Here is a 19,539-nt window from a genome sequence, read left to right on the forward strand (position 1 = left end):
TGTATCTAGGTTGAATTTTTGTAACTGTACAAGGCATTTACACTAAGTGTACAAGGCCAATGTACTAAAAGTACAAGGGTGTCTATCTTACTTTTTCCAAACGTGAGGAACAACAACAGCCAACATACGAACCCAGAGGACTATACAAAATTCATTGTGCTGAAACTTATGGAAGAACTCACAAAACATCATTATGGGGTTGAGCTGCTTCAGTTCAGGAATCCCAGCAAGAGAGACATCTTGCTTTGTATGACAAACACGTGCTTCAATAATTGTAACAGTTGTAAATTAGGAATTATAGAGGTAACCTGCCTGTAATCTAACGAGAATTGACTTGATAGATTAGCTTTTTAACCAAGTACTTAGTGATGAAAATGTGTTTTGTGCTTGAACGGTGTCATTCCCATTAGTCCAAAATTTTAGGATGATGATCGCCATTTTTCGATGTGCCGAATGATTATTTTTAAGGTGTGGAGCTACTGCATTATGAGAATGGTTAATAATAATTTTTAAAATCATACATAATAACTTCCAAACTAAAGACTAATAATTTTCAAGTGATTATGGATTATTCTTGAGTTTCTCTTTTCTCTTGTCTGAACTTGCTAGTTCCCAATACTAAAGTAGGAGTCCATTGATAATTTAAACACAAATATTGACTATAAGTCTCTGAAAAACCTTATTATTATAATCAATCAAGCCAATATCCACCCAACTAACCCAAGGGCAAAGTGGGTTCTTATTACCAAGCCATGAGTAATTTTGCCCACAAAAAAAACCTAGGACAAAAAAGGGAAAAAGCCACATGAAAAAATGTTATATATATATATATATATATATGAAAAAAAAAAAGATCTCAAACCACATGGCATCCACATGATTGAGAAACACCAAAATTGTGCGACATGCAGGAAAAGCTAGAGAGGTAGATGTCTAAGGTGAAGAGAAGTGACGAAAATGTACAACAAACATGAAGGATGGTTTAATTCAAGTCAATCAAAACCCAGTTGACCCAACTAAGGAAGAGTATGATGCATTCTCATCATTGGCTGCTGGCCTCTTCTCACCATCCCTGTTTGATGCTCCATTCCCAATTTTGGGAAGTAGCCCTGTTTATAGACCAGCCATATCATGCAACTCTAATCGTCGTTGTTTTGCTTCTTCTATATCACCTTCCCAGCAAGTTTCGGAAATAATTTCAAGCGCTTTCTCCATCTTATCCTCTGTCACAAGCTCTCCATTTTGCAGGAGGACAAGGTAAACTTGTTCAACAGAAGCCTTCCGGATCTAAGGGAGATAGCAAAAAACCAATCCATCAGCAAGGGACAGTTTATTATATAATTGAGAGGCAAAAATTTTAGGGTTTAAAATTCAGTAAAAGTGATAATATTTTGTGTGCACCACATACCTTGGGATATCTATGGCCTAGGAAAGTGAGAAGATGAGAAAAGGCTCGGGTGTTGACGGATTCTGGAACAGAAGCAATATACCCAAGTATTGCAATGCCAGCATATAACTTGGAGATATCCTTTGTAGCCTTCAATTCCGCTGCTAGAGAATCCAAAACACCAGCATAGAAGATTGGAGTATGGCCCTGGAAATTGAGATATCTTAAAAATGTGTTGACACCAAAGAATTAAAACTACTGACATAAAATTCCATAAAGGAATCAGGATCATGCAAAAACCAATATTAGCTTAATCTGTCTGATTACAAGAATTTAGTTGGATAGAAAATTTTATTAACAATTCCAGAATTGCATGAAGGGTTCATTGCTGTCCTAGAACATCTATCTGTCCTGTCATTTTCACCTTGTTTCTATTGTTTGGTCTTGGTATGGATTGAAGTAGAACAAAAAATACACTAACCAAGTCCAGGGAATGCATTGAACCAACATGGGAAGTCAAAACAAATATAAAGTTCTCTTGAATGAAATGATAAATTTTCCACTAACATTGCCTAACAAGGGACACCATTTATCTGGCATGCTTTCACATCTCAAGAAATTGAGACTTCTGAATTCAATCTCTAGGGAAACATGAATTTATGAACCAGTCTATATGTCAGCACAAAAACTGAGCTGATAAGATCTAGAAAAGAAAAAAATAATGCAATTGATCAAAAAACTACTTTGATTAAATTAGTAATTCTTTTGCATCAGTAAGCCAGATTTCAATTTAATGGCTTGAAAGGTCAGGATTGTCTGTGTATTCTAGAAAAATGCATAGAATTGGAGAAACTCTTCTGGTTGGATGAAATGATAGATCCTATTACAAAAAAATTAAATTTTAATATTTTAATAAATGCCTCTACAATAAGCATGCTTTCATACAGTTAACGATGGTGTACCAATAGAATCAAACAGAAATCTTCAAATTGATAGCAATGAACAAAAAATTGAATGGGAAAAAAATTGAAACATTCAATCATTTGTGAATTAGCATAGCAATAAAAGGAGAGTGTCAACTAACCTCCATGGTCAATAATATCTTTTTGCTGAAAAGAATCTCAATGGTCTGAAATACAGAGGTAATTTCATTAAAAATAATTCATCTGAAAGAAGATAGGGCCTAAATCTGAGAAAAAAGTATCTATAGAAGAGTGGAAGTAGAGGTGTAAACATGCAAAAGGAATCATGGAAACCCATATAAATGCACAATGTTTCTGAAAATGGATGGATTCTTACAGATGGAGAAAGTAAATATCACCTTTGCATCATATTTCTGAAGTTGCATTATCTCTGGCGCCATGTACAGTGGTGAACCACACAATGTTTCTGCAAGACCTCTAGGTTGTAGAGATCTGCCAAAAAGAATTGGAACATATAAACTTATTGAAAGGACCTTAACTATATAACCCATTTAGCTGTACTAGAAACTAGAAACGTTAAACAAAAGCATTTTTAAAATGAAAGAGAACAAGTTTCATTTCAATGAATATTTACACCCTTTGAAATCAGGAGACTCATGAGAAAGTCCAGTTTGTTGAATCATTTTGGAATACAAACAGAGGAAAAACTTGTTAAAACTTTGCCATGTAATGTTAATATCACAACTTGGTTTTGCTAAAAGTCAAACCATCAAGTGTTCTCTAAAAAGAAAAATAAACAAAAAAAATCAAAAGAAAAGGAATGTATTAAAAGAAAGAATCTTATAGGCTTGCTAAAAAAGATTTGAAAAGTATCACCATCAAAACCCACATACAAAATGTAAAAGATAATATGAATTTTACCTTGCAAATCCAAAATCAGCAATCTTCAGTACTGAATTGTTGTCATTTGTGGAGAGAAGAAGATTTTGTTCCAAGTAATACATATGCCAAATGGAATTAGATCTTATGCAATGCCTCTTTTGCACAGGATGTACAACATAAAGAATACCCGTCACCAATCTCATACACAAGATGTTAAAAACAGAATAGGGGAAAAAGAAAAAGAAAACCTAATTGTTGCGTGCCTACATAATCAGAACATCAAACTTGAATTCTGGTTTCACAAAAACTTGGATGCATAATCAGAACACCAAACTTGGATAACTCACTGGTTTTTGTTCTCCATCTTTCAGAACTGTTGGAAAATGAATGTTGCATGTCCTCTGGTTTTCCTCTTTCCTTGCCAGAGCTGCCTTCAGAGTACCAATCTGAAATAATAGGTCAAAGTTTTCAGAATAATAAATAAGAATTGAGAAGAATGATAAATAATGAGAGCATTCAGAACCTGTTCTTTTAGCTCTTTCACATCTACACTATCCTTGTTTACACGAGCAGCACCAAGTTCTACTGTGGCAAATCGCTCTGCAAATTTAACTGTGCTAATTGTTTCTCCATCAGCATCCAGTTCAGGGCTAATGTGAACAAACATTAGTGTCTTGGTTTGCCCCCCTAAAGAGAATTACAATCCAAAAGCCATATTATAATTTAAAAAATAAAATTAAAGAAAACAGAATCAAATATGAGGTTCATACTCTGAAAATGCATTAGTTTATTCTTACCAAGTGAGTCTTGAAGAAGTTTTGTTACTTAACTATTCCTGTAAGGGACATGTGGACTCTTCTGGGCAAGGGCAGAGATGACATCCCCTAGAACAGAGAGAGATCTGTTAATATGCCGTGCCTCCTTTAGTTTATCTCCATTGACCTCAGATTTGTCTACTCTCTCACTGTCGGCCTGATCAACAAGATGCATACAGCCACGAAGAATAGTTCCTGACATCAAGTCTCTTCCTGATTCATTCTAATAATATTTAATTCTTCCTATTTACTTACAATGCAATGACAATCAACTTAAGTAAAAAAACAATCAAACTTCGACTAATCCCATAATCCCAGTGTTCATTTCCGCAGATGGCACAAAAAAAAAAAAAATTAAAGAACTACATTTGTCCACCATAAATTACATACAAATGTGCTAACTTTATACAGTCTTATCACAAATAATCTCTCACGTTTTATTAAGCTCTGACCTATACTTACACTAGGTAGAAAACAAATTCTCATTCTCACTCAAACCCTTAGACAATTTCTGTTGGTACTACTATATCAAACATGCCTACAAACTTATTCAAAGAGAATGGAGATATTTAAATATTAATTATAAAGCGTTGCTTTGCAAAATAATATGAAGAGATAATAGCCTAAAAATGTAACAAAAACAGAATTCTCTTCTAACTATCATGTCCTACTTTAGATGATTCATACAAAACCATAAGCAATAGTTTAACACATTTAAGGTTTAAGGGTAAAAAAAACTAATAGATAAAAAGAAATAAATCTGTTACTTGTGCCTACATCTCAAGCCAAGGCACCATAAGAAAACTTTAGGGTTTTTAGGTTTTCCATTTACCCTTTCCATTTTTCCTCTCCTGGTTTTCTAGCAACCAATTAAACAATTATAAATTATTTTCAAGTATATATGACAAATTTTCACAAATATTTTTTTGAATTTAAAATATACAAATAGCATGAAAAAAAATCTAAAAAAAATTACAAAAATAAAATCAGATCGATTAAGCCATGAATCATGAGTTGCAGGTAAAGTGCATTTTCTGTATTCTCAAGGCTTAAAGAAAAAATTATGGTTCAAAATTTTTCCTTCTTTTTCTCATTATTTTCTCAGCATCCGAATAATAGTAGCAAACCAAGAAGTCAATTATTGAATGGGAATAGTAACTTGAACTCCGGAGATCAAGTTGAACACAGTTTAGAGATTTGGACTAAGAAAATTTAGGTCGAGATTTAGACAATCTACTAACCTCAAATATGCAACAAGAGAGACCCAACTGAAATCCATACCTTATTCAAATTTTCGAGAGAGACGAATGCGAGAAAAAATGAAAGAGCCGTAGAGATTGAGATGCAAGCGATGGAGGTGCTCGGGAGGAAGAGAAGAAAACGGCTTCTAGGCTTGAAATACTGAAGAGAGACCAAAATTAGGGCAAAATTCCAAAAAAACCGTAGAGATTGAGATGCAAGCGATGGAGAAACTCGGGCGGAAGAGAAAAAACGGCTTCTAGGCAGAGAAGAAAACGACTTTTAGGTAGAGAAGAAAATGGCTTCTAGGCAGAGAAGAAAACGGCTTCTAGGCAGAGAAGAAAATGGCTTATAGGCTTGAAATGCTGAAGATAGCAAAATTAGGGCAAAATTCCAAAGAGTCGCAGAGATTGAGATGCAAGTGATGGAGGAACTCGGGATGAAGAGAAGAAAACGGCTTATAGGCTTGAAATCTGAAGAGACACCAAAATTAGGGCAAAATTCCAACCTGGATTTTTTTGTTTATTATTATTTTTTTTCATAATCAGCAAAGGTTATTTTTGGAATTAATAAAAGTGCATATCCTTCTTTTTAATTTTGACACTTCCTATGGGTTTTCAGCTTAAATAGGTCGGTTAGATGGACCTTTTCTTAATTTTTGGGCCCAACTGGGCCCAAAACACAATTCTCCCAATAATAAAAGTGCATATCCTTCTTCTCAATTTTGACACTTCCTATAAGTTTTCATCTTAAATGGTTCGGTTATATGGACCTCCCTTTAATTTTTGGGCCTAGCCAGACCCAAAACACAATTGTCTCGGAGGAAAAAAAAAAACGGAGACGGATGACGACATTGGAGCAGATGTGGGAGAGTTGAAGTTAAAGAAAGAAAAGTGATGAGTGTACTAACATTCAAGCTTTTTTTTTTCCCGTTGCAACCAACCTTCGAATCTTGTGTGGTTGCTTTACTCCCTATTCACGAATGCGGCAGAGGCGAAGGTGAAGACCCAGTGATGAGAAATTGTGTGATGTGCCCTTGAAACGATCTCGACGCCAGGAGGAGTAGAAAACAACCAAGCCATCACCGATCGCCTCCTAACCTGCCGCCAACGCCTTTACAAATCTCTTGATTTTGGATTCAGGTTTTCTTTCCTTTTTTCTTTTCTTTTCTTTTCTTTTCTTTTCTTTTCTTTTTTCAGATGAATTTGAGCCTCTGTTTGGTTTCCAAGAAAGAAAATGATTGTTTTAGAGTTACTAAGAATTTGATAGGAAAGAGAAATGTGGACGATCTATAGTTTCGGATTCTGGTTCAGTTTTATTCTTTGCTGTGTTTTTTTTCTTTTCATGAATCGACTCTTGTTTTGGTTGCCGAGAAAGGGAAGGAACTGAGAGCAGTACAAAATTGTTGAAGATTTAGGATGGATTTGAAAGGAAAGAGAAATCTGGAAGTTCTTAGTCCCGGATTCAGGTTTTGATTTTTGTATCACAAAGGGGTATGCCTTTCTCGGTTATTAGAAAATCCTTTCCAGTTGAATTTGAAGAGCGAGTCAGGTTTCTTTGAAAGTGAAGCATTGGGTTTTTTTGGAAACTTTATTTGTTTAAAAGATAGTATACCTTTAAACTAGGCTTGAAGTAGTAGTCTGTAAGAATCTTTAAGTAAATAATTTAGTGGAATTATGTCACAAAAGGTGGCCTTCTTTGTAAATTAGAGAATTTTTGTAGTTGAATTCTGAGTCCACTTTCTTTAAAAAAAATGAAAGTAAATTTGAATCAGTGTTTGGTTCTTGTTTGGAACCTGATTCATTTCCAAAAGATAATAGGTAGACCAAAAAAACTTGTATGTTTTGAGATCCAAGCCAAATTAAGTGTCATGCAAATTTTAATCTTGCCTAGGAGACATTATCACGACTCAAACTGTTCTTGGAGAAATCTCTGCTAAAAACTCCCTGGTCAGGTTGGAGTTCAAAACATTGGATCTGTCATGAATTGGACATTAATTAAATTCAAAATGAAAATATTACCTGCTGCATGAAGTAAATTTTAATATCAAAATCATATATCTTCAAACATACAATTTCTATTATTACTTCTAAAAAATGGCAAAGTAGAGTCTTTGCATCTCAGGTTTGTTGCTCTAATCACAACAATTGATCTGCAACATGTAAGACAATGCAATCAACTGGAAGCTCAGAAAGGTTTAAACTTGTATCATGCAAGAATTTCATCCTGCTCAAAATAAGAATTTTTTATATATCTTTGTCTCACTGTTTTCCTGCATCACTATCTTATATTTCACACGGTAATGAGCACACCCGTGATGGACCCAAACTGTTCAGCATTTCCTGCTCTGCTTATGGATTGCAACCGTAGGTGGAGCTCTTAATCATCCTACCTATCTTTACTTTCTTGCTCCAAGTCATAAAGTGCTGTGAGGCTAGAACTTCCTTTACTTAGTGACAGAGCACCTATTCCTGGAGAAGTAAAACCCTCCATAGAGCAGGAGCAGAAGGGCAACATGGAAAGGGATGATGGTCTATTTCTGGATGTGATATGCACATAATAGAATAATTTAGAAATAATCCACTTGCTAAGATTCTGCCCATTATCACTAACCATACACAGTAATGGAACTTTTGACTATTGTTTCCATTTTCTGGTCCTGTTAGTAGAATGCATAAATATTTATGTGTTACTTATTCACTGGATGATTTTTTGTAGTATGAATATTAAAATTGAAACTATATTACCGTATTCCTAATTTGGTTTACGCCCCAGCAGTTCTTATGATGACAAAGAAAGGAAATGGCAGTGCCCAGATATTGAGATGCAGAAGCATGTGGTCCACTCTATTAGTGAATTTCTTGGATTTATTTCAGCAGACACTTGTCAGCATCCACTTGTAAAGGTATGTAACAGTATCCATTTCTTACAAAGCTTCAAGGGCAAAGAACAACTTGGTGTTACAATTGATGTGTGGGGCTTCAACAATAGTTTAAATTTGCCATTGTGCTACATTTAGATGCCTGTAACTGTGTCCAAACTGATATAAATTTTTTATTTTCTCAAGTCTGTTCTGTGTTTATAGTCATAATTTGGAATGGACAAGCAGCACACTCTTTGTGATACAAATGCAGGCATCTCATTCTGGCTAAAATGGTGGTATTCTCATTCCTGACACCAGTCATTCAAACACAGCTTAACAGTAACTATTGCTATTAAAATCTGGATGTTCAACTCCAAATATAACTCACCAATCTTCTCTTTTAATAATTATTTCACTATGAACATGTGTTTTTTTATTACTAAGAAGCTATTGGGGATGATAACTAATTTCAATTTTTCAACTTCATAAGTTTTAGGGATTCATCTAGCTTCATCTTGGTAGAGAAAATTTTGAAGTTTAATTTGAAGGGTTGGAACAAAGAGGTTTTTGGCAGTGTGGCAGTTAGAAAAAATTTGGCTCTTTCCCAAGTGGGTTTTTGGGATTCTAAAGAGAGGCTTTATATCAAGAGGAGGTGGTTGCTAGAGAGGAATCAAGGGTGGAATATTGTAAATGGGCTCTCATGGAAGAAACGAGCAGAAGGGAGAAATCAAGAGAGGTTTGATTGAAGGAAGGTGATAAAAATTCCAACTTCTTTCATAAAATGAAGAATCCAAATAGATGAAGGAACCTTTTGGCTATGGTCAACATGAATGGGTTTGTACAAAGGAGACTGAGATTAAGGGGGGATTGTCCAAGCTTTTCATAATGTTTTGTCAGAGCTAGTGAAGTGGCGCCCCAATATTAGTGATATGAATTTTGACACTTTAAATGTATCAAAGTTAGAGGAGCCTTTTTTAGAGAAAGAGGTGTACAGTGCTCTATTAGATCTAAATAGGAACAAAGCTCTAAGGCCATATGGTTTCTTAATGGCTTTTTGGAATTTTAGATGGGACTTTGTCAAGGAAGAGGTAATGCGCTTTTTTAAAGACTTTCATTAGTAGGGTAGGTAAATTTGTAAAAAGTCTCAATTGTGTACAGTGCTCTATTAGATCTAAATGGGAACAAAGCTCTAAGGCCATAGGGTTTCTTAATGGCTTTTTGAAAGTTTAGATGGGACTTTGTCAAGGAAGAGGTAATGCGCTTTTTTAAAGACTTTCATTAGTAGGGTAGGTAAATTTGTAAAAAGTCTCAATTGTGACATTTTTTATTTGGTTACAAAGAAATGAGTGGGTGGAGGGGGGGTGTTGTTGTGGGGTGTGGGGTGGAAGAGCAGAAAATCTTGAAGATTTTAAGCTTATAAGTTTGGTGGGAAGCCTTTATAAATTTTTGTTTAAAGTGTTTGACTAATTGGATTAAAAAGATGGTAAACAAAGTGATCTCTAAATTCCAATAATGCATTTTTGGAGGTAAGGCAAATTCTAGACGTCGTGCTTATGGCCAATGAGCTAATTGACTAGATGTTGAAAAGTAACAATTCCGGGGTATTGTGTTAGCTTGACATTGAGAAGGCCTATGATTATGTTAATTAGGACTTCTTGCTTTCAATTTTGGATAAGATGGGGCTTGGCCAATAGCGGGTTGAATTAGATGGTGCATTTCAACAACAAGTTTCTTGACTGTTATGAATGACATCCCTTCTAGCTTTTTTCAAAGCCCTAGGGTCCTAAGGCAAGGGGGTCCATTCTTTCTATATATGTTTGTGCTAGCCATGGCGACACTCAATTGCCTTCTAAGGATAAATGATAGAGTTGGAGAAGGAATGGCTCTTATTTGTTATTGTCGACGATACTTTAGTGTGTTGTGAGGCCTCTATAGCCTAAATGACTTACTTAAGCTAGTAACTTATGTGGTTTGAGGTCATTTCGGGTTTGAAAATAAATCTAACCAAGAGTGATCTTATTCCAATAGTGAAGGTGGAGAACTTGGAAGAGTTAGCTTTTGAATTAAGTTATAAGGTGGGAGAACTTCCAACCACTTATTTGGGGCTCCCTTTAGGTGCCTCTCATGATTCCCCGGTGGCTTAGGATGGGGTGAAAGAAAGATTTTGTAAAAGATTGACAATATGAAAAAGACAACATATCTCTAAAGGAGGGAGACTCACTCTAATTTGGAGCACTTTATCTAGTTTGCCTATTTATTACATGTCATTGTTCTGAATGTTAAGGAATGTGAGCTTGAGGTTAGAGTAGATTTAAAGGGATTTCTTATGGGATAATGGGACTCTAGAGAGAAATCTAAATACGAGAAAGAGGGATCTAGGATTTAGACACCTTTCTTCACTCAACAAGGCCCTCATTTGCAAGTGGAACTAGTGGTTTGCAATAGAAAGAGAGGTTTTTTGGAGGCAAATTGTTAATGGTAAATATGGGGAGGTTGAAGAGGGGTGGTGTCTAAGGAAGTGAGAGAGAGATATGGGATTGGGTTATGGAGGACCATAAAGAGATTGTCAATATTAGAGTCTCCTTTGTTGTCAATGAGAGGAGGGTCAAGTTTTGGAAGGATAAATAGTGTGGTGATGAGCCTTTGTGTATTCCTTGTCCCTTTTTATTTGCCATAGCTAGTTCAAAAGAGGCATGAGTCGTGGATTTGTGGAGTTAGTCAAATGAAAGGGGTTTTTGGACTCCTAACTTCTCTAAGCATCTACATGATTGGGAGGTTGAGATTGTGGAGCATTTCTTTTTTAAAGTCTGAACTTTTTCCATTAAGTCCCTTTCCTTTATTATGAGCCTAGGAGATCAATGCCTTTTCTAGTAAAGGTTGTTTGGAATGTGTGGATTCCACCTAAAGCAAGTTTTTTTGCTTGGGAGGGGTCCTGGGAAAAGCTTTAACACTAGATCAATTTCAGAAGAGAAAATGGACGCTGACTAACAAATGTTTTCTTTTGTCATATCCAAGAGGAGTTAATTGACCATAGCCTGCTACATGATGGCAAGATGAGGATTTTGTGGCAACTTTTATTCTATGTTTTTGGTTTGTCTCAGATGTTACCTTCCTCTCTATAAGAGAGGCTTTGATAGGATAGCATGGTTCTTTTTTCGGAAGGAAACGAAGTAAAGTATGGGGAACAACCCCTTTGTGCCTTTTTTGAATAAATTAGAAGGAGAGAAATAGAATATCGTTTGAAAATAAGGAGCTCTTTGACCAAAAGCTAAAAACCTTGTTTCTTTGTAACTTGTTGTCTTGGACCAAGTTGTCAGTAGTTGAAGGCCCAATGTCCTTATATGACTTCATTGATCGGTTGGGTTCTCATTGAGGAAGGGAATATTTTTTGTATCCCTTTTCCTTTTTTTGATGCCTTCTAGTGACTGTTTTATAAATGGTATGTACCTTGGTGTGCCCTTTTTTGGTCCTTTGTTAATATTATCTTCAATTATCTATAAAAAATAAATAAATAAATAAATAAAAACTTGAAAAATAGAATTGTAACTTTTCTTCTGTTGGTCAAACAGTGGGCTTAGAGCTGGCAATGCATATGGGTAAAAAATTTCAATGAGATGGACATGTGATATTAAATGTTGACATGAAATGGCATGTGATAAAGTTTCATTTTTGGCATTAATTAAAAAAATAATGCAAAAAAAAAACAGTTAGTTAAGTTGACGTACACCTAGTGTATACTAAAAGAATATGTTAAATTTCATAGGCTTTTAAATGTTTGGAACTTTTGAGGAAGGTTGCAAATTAAATTAACGAGAGAAATTCAATGAATGACAGAAGAGTGTGTTTAAGAGAGAAAGAAAAAGAGAGGGAGGGAAGGGGAGGCACTTAGTGTGGAACATTTTATTAGGGAATTGGACAAAGTGTTGGTTGATTCTTGGTGGATGATAAATGCCAAATTATTATGATTTATTTATAACCATGGTTCACTTGAAATATGGGCAACATGAGCACTTTATATGTGGAACTTCTTTATTTCCCATAGTGGTTACTTTTGTGGCAATTTCTTCTCTGGGTCAATCAATGGTTTCTCCAGAAAGGTTGGTTGAAATTTAATATTCTAACAATATGGAAAATGGAGGAAGCTCCTTTTATTTGTGACTTTGAAAGGTTAGAGTATGAAAAGTGGTAAAATGAAATAGAAGTCACTTATTTCTCTCAAATTGCCACATTACATATCAGCCAACTTGTATTGGTGACCCTTATTTTCATGTAATGCTTGATACTTACTGGCTGGGGTTTTGTGAATCACATTTCTATTAAGTATACGACCTGTTGATGATGTATTGGGATGAGATTAGGTGAAATTTATTGGTATAGATGATTCGTAATTCTAATGCCTTCTGGCTATTTTTTCTAGGTAATTAAATTCATAGTTGTTTTGTCCATTTCCAGGATTCAGTTGCTGTTATGATTAAGGCATTGGAAGGAATTCTTCAATCCAACAGTGAAGTTGTATTAATCATTGCAGCAAAGGTGGCATTGAAGTTAGTCCGGGACTTTCCCAGTTCAGTGGTGCAACCTCATGTGCTACATCTTATTCAGCCTTTTTCATCTTTATTATCGTCTCATCAATTAAAAGTTGCTTCCCATTGTGCAAATGGTTTGTATCATATCCTCTCACATCTGAGTTTAAAGGAGTATGGAGTTATTTGGGAGATATGGAAAGAAACAAATGCAGTTATTCATATTATTAATAATATACAAAAATTTTCCAGAGGGATTGAATCAATTCAATATTTCCAACGGATGGCTTCTCTTTTAAGGAGGATATTGTGGTGCCGGCAACCCTCTTGGTATCATGTATGGAATGATGCTGAGTTGTTGAGGGTTCTGGAGGTCATACGTGTAAATTCTGATTCTTCTGTTAAAGTTGCAGTTTTGCAATTGTACTCTGCTTTAGGTATCAATTTTTTGTGTTAGTGTTCTAAGTTTACATTATTAAATTTGTGGATAAAATATTTATTGATTGTATGACAGCTTTATGTGGTAATGGGGCTGAGAGGCTCCTAGAAAATGGCGAAAACTTCATAAAAATGGTGGTGCAGTGCATGGACAGCACACAACCTCCTTCTGTTCGGATAGAGGCATTTAAACTTTCTCAGTTGTTGACGGTAATAATCATGCTTTACAATATCCTATTTAGGTAATGGCATTTTCTTTTCATGTATAAGTTATTCTGTACCAACAATTGCACAGATGAGTGAACAAAGATGTTCGAAAATGGTGAGATTTTGCTGTGAGCCCATCATCCAAGCCATAATTGGTGGTTTGAGGGAATACAGCTTGTTTGTTAAAGAGATTACTCAAGACCAGATTTCTGTGGCGGTGGAGGCAGGTCGTTTGGCTCTGATTACTCGTTGGGCAGGGGAGCATCAAATTTATTTTTGGAAGCTAGGAATTGGCAAAGTCCTAATTGAGCTTCGTTTAAGTGAATTTCTTAAAGCCCAACGACTCCAAGATATCTTGTTGTCGGAAGAACAGAAATCCATAGCACTGAAGGATCCCACATTCACCTGGGATATTCTTGGGGGGCTTGTAACACACTCTGGGGAAGATTTCAATCCTAAGAAGAGTGGCAATGACATTTGCTTCCTCATTGATTATGCATGGTAGTGTCCCTATTCATCAATACTATGGCATTCTTAATTTTGCTTTTGTTTTGTTTTCTTTTTGTTTTATTCTATTCTTTCTTTGTCAGGGACCTGATCTATGTTTTTTTCTGGTCATTTGAACATATGATATTTACCTTTATCTTCTGGTTTCTGATTTATTTTATTATTCTGCCTATGTTCTTTAATAGCTTGACCTTTGTGGACTCAGTTCGTAGAAGGGGTCAGACTTCTCAATATGATGCCAACAATATCAATGAAAATTCAGTAGCTAGAGCAGTTCTGATGATGATTTATTCTCCCTGCAAATACATTAAATCACGGGCCCGATCCAAACTGTCTGATGCTCTAAAGCCAGAGGGGAAGCATTATCTAAAATCCTTGATGGATTACCTACACTATGTATCATCGAGGGATGAGTTTGGAAACCTAGATGAACGCACTTCTTTTAGCATAGTGGGATTGACATGTTATTCAGGTTTGCGGCGGTATCGAAAGTATATTATACAGAGTGAAGGCATAAAAATGCTGTTGGCATTTATAAAGCAGTGCTTAAAAAGTGATTTCCAATTGGGAAGGCTAATTGTTGCCCCTGATTTGCAAAATATGTTCAGCAGCAGGACATGTTGCCAGACATGTACAGAATTGGGATGGCGGAGACATTCTTCTGTTTTTTGGCCTGTGGGGACTAGCTGAATTGATCCACCATTCTGGTTCCGTCAGAAATTGCCCTGACTTATTTCATGGTCAGATGGAATATAATGAAGCTCAATTAATTCATAAACTCCAAGAGATCTGCAGTGATACTTCTACTCCTGGGCTAAGATGGTATGCTGCATACCTTCTCAGTTATTTTGGAGTGTATGGTTTTCCAAGCAGACTTGGGAAAAGGATTGGGAACGCACTTGGTGAAAACGAAAACGCAGATACACAACTCATTCTTAAAAGTGGAGAATCTTTGAGCATTCATGGTGTTGTTCTTATGGTCCAATGTCCATCATTGCTGCAGACTGTGGAGCTGCCTCTTGATAAGAAAAGGTTTCATGGTTCTTCGGTTGGACAATATACAGAGTGGAAAAACAAATTCAAGAAAGAAGTTCATTTATCTTCCCATGTACATCACCTGCCATTAGTGATTCCAACAGCTTCACTAATGGCAGGTGATGTACATGGGAAGATAAATGAACTTTCTTGTTTTTTTTTCCACTCTGTATATTGTCCAATCGAAGAACCATCGAACCTTTTCTTATCAAGAGGCAGCTCCACAGTCTGCAGCAATGATGGACATTGGACCATAAGAACAACACCATGAATGCTCAAAGATTCTCCACTTTTAAGACTGAGTTGTGTATCTGCGTTTTCGTTTTCACCAAGTGCATTCCCAATCCTTTTCCCAAGTCTGATATTTACAAGCAGGAGAAGACCTTGTGAAGACATTAACAAGTTTTGTTGAAGATTGTAAACTGCAACCTCTACTACAAATGCTTCATAGAGCATGCCTTTTCCTGGATTGGATCTTGCTCTTGCACTCAATTTCGATGCGCATATTTTTTCGTATGTTTTTCTCCTTGATTAGTATCTTAAGACACCTTAAAATTGCATCAAATTGGCATGATCTTTTTCTTTTCTTCTTGACCCCCTGATTTTGAATTTAACAGAGTTTTCATGAGCTACACTTTAGAGACATTTAAAACTTTATGCCTTCTCATCATTCAATTAAACAACTGTCTTCAGGACTGACAATACATCTCTCAGTCTTGCCAGTAAATGGAACTGTACTATCAATAACATGTTAAGAATCTCTTGTTTTGGAGATTTGCACTCTGTGACTAGAGTTAGAATACTCTCGCGTTCTGATTCATCCAATACTAGTGGTAGAAGATGTTCTAGTTCATCCAAGATTGGAGATGGGATAGAAGACTTTCTGGTGTCTTGGTTCATCCAACATGAGCAATCTTTGGCATGTCCAGGAATGTCTTGTTTATGTCAGATGTTTTACAGATAGGAGTTGCTGTAAGCGAGGGAAGAAATTTGTAGGTAAAACATTTTTGAAGATCATCCCCTTTTCTTCCTTGATAGGCAATGCGTTCTTTTTTTCCCTTTTTTTTTAATTTATTTTTTGTTCTCTCTAGGATTGAACCTGGAACCTCCTACATGCCCACCCCAATCCTGCCACTAGAACTGGGCCTCAAGGCCTTTTGAATACCATCTTTATAAGTACCTTCTTTATTTTTTGGAGGCTAAGGATTCTAAATAGTTTTTATTAATTTTTTTCAGGGATGTTGCCTTGCAAGCTGAAGCAACCAAAGCGATGCAGTGGACATGCAAATTTTGTTCTGTTTTAGTGCCTCATGTGCATGTCCACAAAGTCATATTGTGCTCAAGTAGTGGTTATTTCCGAGCCATGTTCCGGTCAGGGATGCAGGAGTGGTACGTATTTCCTTTTGATGCATCTTTTAGTTTCCCTGGATAAAGTGCCTACAAAAAGCACACTTTGTATATTTATAAAACAACAGAGCACAATCTCTTGATCTGTTTGCATAAGATCTATAAAGTTGGTATTTCACCTGTGTTTGGAACTTTGAATTCATTATTTATAGTTTACCAATATGGTAGCCACTATGCATATGGGCACTACTATGGAGGAGCTCTGTCCGAGGAACTATCATGGAAGTCTTCTAACTTAACCCCCATCAGATTAAGCGCTCTTCTGAAATGCCTGGATATCTATCAGCTAGACATCTAAAGTGTCCAAATTTTCAAGGTTTTTGAAACACATGGATGTTGCAAGTCAAACATGTCATGGGCACGTCAGAGCAAACATCTACATTTTTTTTATGTTATTCAATCATATAAAGGCGTATCTTCCAGAAAACCAGAGTGTAACACATTGCATATCAATTAACCCAGTACCAATTTAGCAATTAAGATATATCTAATACCCCTGCACTGATTTAGTAATTGAGAAATATCCTGGAACTACAGACATTTTCTTCTTTTGATTGGTCTCCTAACACTTTGTTCTCTGCTTGATATGCATGTTAATACTGTATTACTGTAAAATATATCTCCTAAGTTACATCTTTGTGCTCTTTGCTCTAATTTTGGTAGTCCTTTTATATCTTAACCACTGCAATATTTTTCATCCTTGCAGCCATTCCCGCTTCATAAAGGTCCCTGTTAGTTGGGAAGCATTAGTCAAACTAGTGGACTGGTTATATTCTGATAAACTGCCAACACTCGTCACTGGCTGTTTATGGGATAACATGGATGAAAGGAAAAAGCCACGGGAGCTGCAACTCTACTTGGAGCTTTGTTTGCTTGCTGACTATTTGTTATTGGAAGATGATATTCAGGAACACTGCTCAACAGTGATCAACTCTTGCCTGGATTCTTCAAAAAACTTGTCTCTTGAAGAACTCCAGATGGCTGCTAGGTTCCCCCTGTGGAAGTTGTCCTGGGACTGCAGTAAATTGCTTAGCCCCTTCATATAGCCATCTCCGCCTCACTGGTGAATTTGAAAAGCTGGATGAAGAGCTTGTTGACATGGTTCATGCTGCCTCTGTTTGACATTCCCAGGGTTCAACCAAATGCAAGTTAGAAGAGTAAAAGAAGACAACAGGTGATTAATAGTTACTATATGTGAATATACCATACATTTTATAGGATTGAACCCAGCTTTAGAACATCAAAACTGTTTGCAACTTAGTTCCACCATTGACTGTATTTTCTATATCTTTCAAGAGGTGTTGAATGAAAGCCATTACCAATAGACAAAATGTTGAAGGAAACCTATAAAAGATTCTGTTTGGCTGTATCTGGGTTGTTTTGAGTCTCCAGCGTCCCTCTTTTGTTTGAAAAATTCCTTGAAGATCGTCAGTGGAATGAGCTTTGCTCATCTGGGAACTTGTTCATCTTCCACGAGTGTAGTCTATCAAACCACTACCTGTTCCTCACTTAGTCTAGAATTATAGAGATGTTAGTTAACAAAGAATGATCAACCAGTGGGCTACCTCTTTCCAAGCTAAAAGTCCGTTTTGTAGTAATTTTAGGAAACGGTTTTAATGTTTCTAACACTTGGAATTTTTTATCAAGAGAGTTGTTTTAAAGTGTTAGAAAAATTAGAATTATTTTTTAGAATCATTATAAATGTTTCTTAGAATCACTGTCAAACATGATAAGCCAATAACTAGGTTTTTTCTACAAATTTTTACTATTCTTTCATGAATGCAACATAAGATGAGTTTCAAACTAATTTTAAAAAAAAAAATTTAACTTGCGCTCAATTTGGATACCTTTCATGTATATTTTTAATTTTTAAAAATATAAATTTCTACATCAAAAGTATAAACTTTTATAAAAAAAAAGTAGACTTCTCTAGTGTCTTCAGAAATTACTTTAAATTTATGGTAATATAATACCTTGATTTTTTTAATCTGTTTTATATTTTTAATGTAACCTTTAAGGAATTGTCATATATATTTTTTTTATTGCAATTATCTCTATTCTACTAATTTTGAAAAGCCCTTCAATTTTTCACGTTTGTCTTTATCAAAATATCTGATGAAAAATGTGAAGAATAATTTGAGAATTTTAATATTTTACATAAGTGTAGCATGAAAATAAGTTGGAAATTTTGTTTTTAATGCTTAAAATCAAAATAGAATGAAATATTTGATTATAAGGGTCAAAATATGATCTTATTTGATAAAAATGATCCCCACATTTTCAAAACAAGAAGAATGACAATTTTAGATAAAAATGCCTCCCATCAAACTTTTTGTACCTATTTCATACAAACCACTTTTTAAGCATTTTTATGTTTGAAAGTTCGAAAATTTTTATGTTTCAAAGTTCGAAAATTTTAATAAAGTTTATCTAAATAAGTTTTATGGGTGTTTGGTAACTAACTTGGGTTAATAACTTAATTTAAGTCATTAAGTAAAGTAAATATATTTGATAAAATAACTTAATGATATGATTTAAAATAAAAAATAACTTTAAATAATAAAAAAAGATAATTAGTTTTTTCTTAGGTCACATCTTTATTTTACCACTTTACCCCTTATTTATCCTAATTACTTCCATGATTTTTTTTACCACCCCATGATCATCACTATTACTCGAGCTCCTTTATCCTAATTAAAATTTATGAGGATCAATTTGATGATTTAGAATAACATTTAAGTTAATTTTATCAAACAACTTTAATACTTAAAATAATAATTAAATAATAAGTTTTTAAGTCACCAACCTAAGTATAGTTTAACTTTAAAGTTAATTTACTTAAGTCATTAAATAATAAATATTAAGTTTTATCGAACACTTTCTAAATAAAAGCAATATAAGTTAATTTAAAACAATTGATATATATCCTTATCTAAATGGTTTGGGTAAAAATATTTAACTTAAAACTAAAAAGATTTGAAAAAATTTTCTATTTAAAATTCTTATATCTTAAATCCTCAATTTAAAATTCCTTTCCAAGTTATTTTTATTATTTGAAAATATTTTTCTTTTTAACTTCTCAAATTAAAATTCTTTTTAAATAATTAAAACATTTTAACTTAATTAAAACTTTTAATTCAAAGTAACTTATTTTTACTCAGCCCCTTTTAGACTTATTTGTTACTTTTTGATCGAACAAATAACAAATTTGATTATTTAATTAAAAATAAGTCATTGTCTAAAAAATTTCCTAAAATATAATATAATTTGGAACAAAATTAATAATATACAATGTAGACTTATTGTCCTATTG

General features: G+C 34.7%; 2 protein-coding genes and 1 long non-coding RNA gene across 11 annotated transcripts; 1 reads left to right on the top strand and 2 right to left on the bottom strand.

Moving 5' to 3' along the window:
• Positions 1-899: 899 nt before the first annotated feature.
• LOC117909492 (tubulin-folding cofactor D-like) lies at positions 900-3,547 on the bottom strand. The gene is made up of 5 exons (XM_034823533.1): positions 3,232-3,547; positions 2,709-2,802; positions 2,472-2,516; positions 1,409-1,594; positions 900-1,287 (listed from the first exon to the last, which is right to left on the bottom strand). The coding sequence occupies exons 1-5, from the start codon at positions 3,393-3,395 to the stop codon at positions 1,114-1,116; spliced, it is 663 nt and encodes a 220-aa protein (XP_034679424.1). The 5' UTR covers positions 3,396-3,547; the 3' UTR covers positions 900-1,113.
• Positions 3,548-5,713, bottom strand: LOC117909493. 2 transcript variants are annotated; one of them, XR_004650383.1, is made up of 4 exons: positions 5,289-5,709; positions 3,990-4,220; positions 3,716-3,879; positions 3,548-3,638 (listed from the first exon to the last, which is right to left on the bottom strand). It is a non-coding gene; the product is annotated as an uncharacterized LOC117909493 (long non-coding RNA). The 2 variants fall into 2 exon arrangements; XR_004650382.1 differs by having other exon boundaries at positions 3,716-4,220; positions 5,289-5,713.
• Positions 5,714-6,114: 401 nt separating this feature from the next.
• LOC117909198 (BTB/POZ domain-containing protein At1g04390-like) lies at positions 6,115-17,597 on the top strand. Of its 8 annotated transcripts, XR_004650316.1 has the most exons (8): positions 6,414-8,151; positions 12,562-12,769; positions 12,885-13,069; positions 13,147-13,280; positions 13,366-13,778; positions 13,970-14,606; positions 16,056-16,208; positions 16,933-17,597. XR_004650316.1 is itself a non-coding variant. In XM_034823121.1 (7 exons), the coding sequence occupies exons 4-7, from the start codon at positions 12,916-12,918 to the stop codon at positions 14,472-14,474; spliced, it is 1,206 nt and encodes a 401-aa protein (XP_034679012.1). In that variant the 5' UTR covers positions 6,115-6,388; positions 6,624-8,151; positions 12,562-12,769; positions 12,885-12,915; the 3' UTR covers positions 14,475-14,906. The 8 variants fall into 8 exon arrangements, 7 of the variants coding, with proteins under 7 accessions (XP_034679012.1, XP_034679015.1, XP_034679013.1 ...); XM_034823121.1 differs by lacking the exons at positions 16,056-16,208; positions 16,933-17,597 and adding an exon at positions 6,115-6,388 and having other exon boundaries at positions 6,624-8,151; positions 13,970-14,906; XM_034823124.1 differs by lacking the exons at positions 16,056-16,208; positions 16,933-17,597 and adding an exon at positions 6,115-6,388 and having other exon boundaries at positions 8,022-8,151; positions 13,970-14,906.
• The last annotated feature ends 1,942 nt before the right edge of the window (positions 17,598-19,539 follow it).

Source organism: Vitis riparia, chromosome 19 (assembly GCF_004353265.1).
Source record: "Vitis riparia cultivar Riparia Gloire de Montpellier isolate 1030 chromosome 19, EGFV_Vit.rip_1.0, whole genome shotgun sequence".
NCBI lineage: Eukaryota > Viridiplantae > Streptophyta > Magnoliopsida > Vitales > Vitaceae > Vitis > Vitis riparia.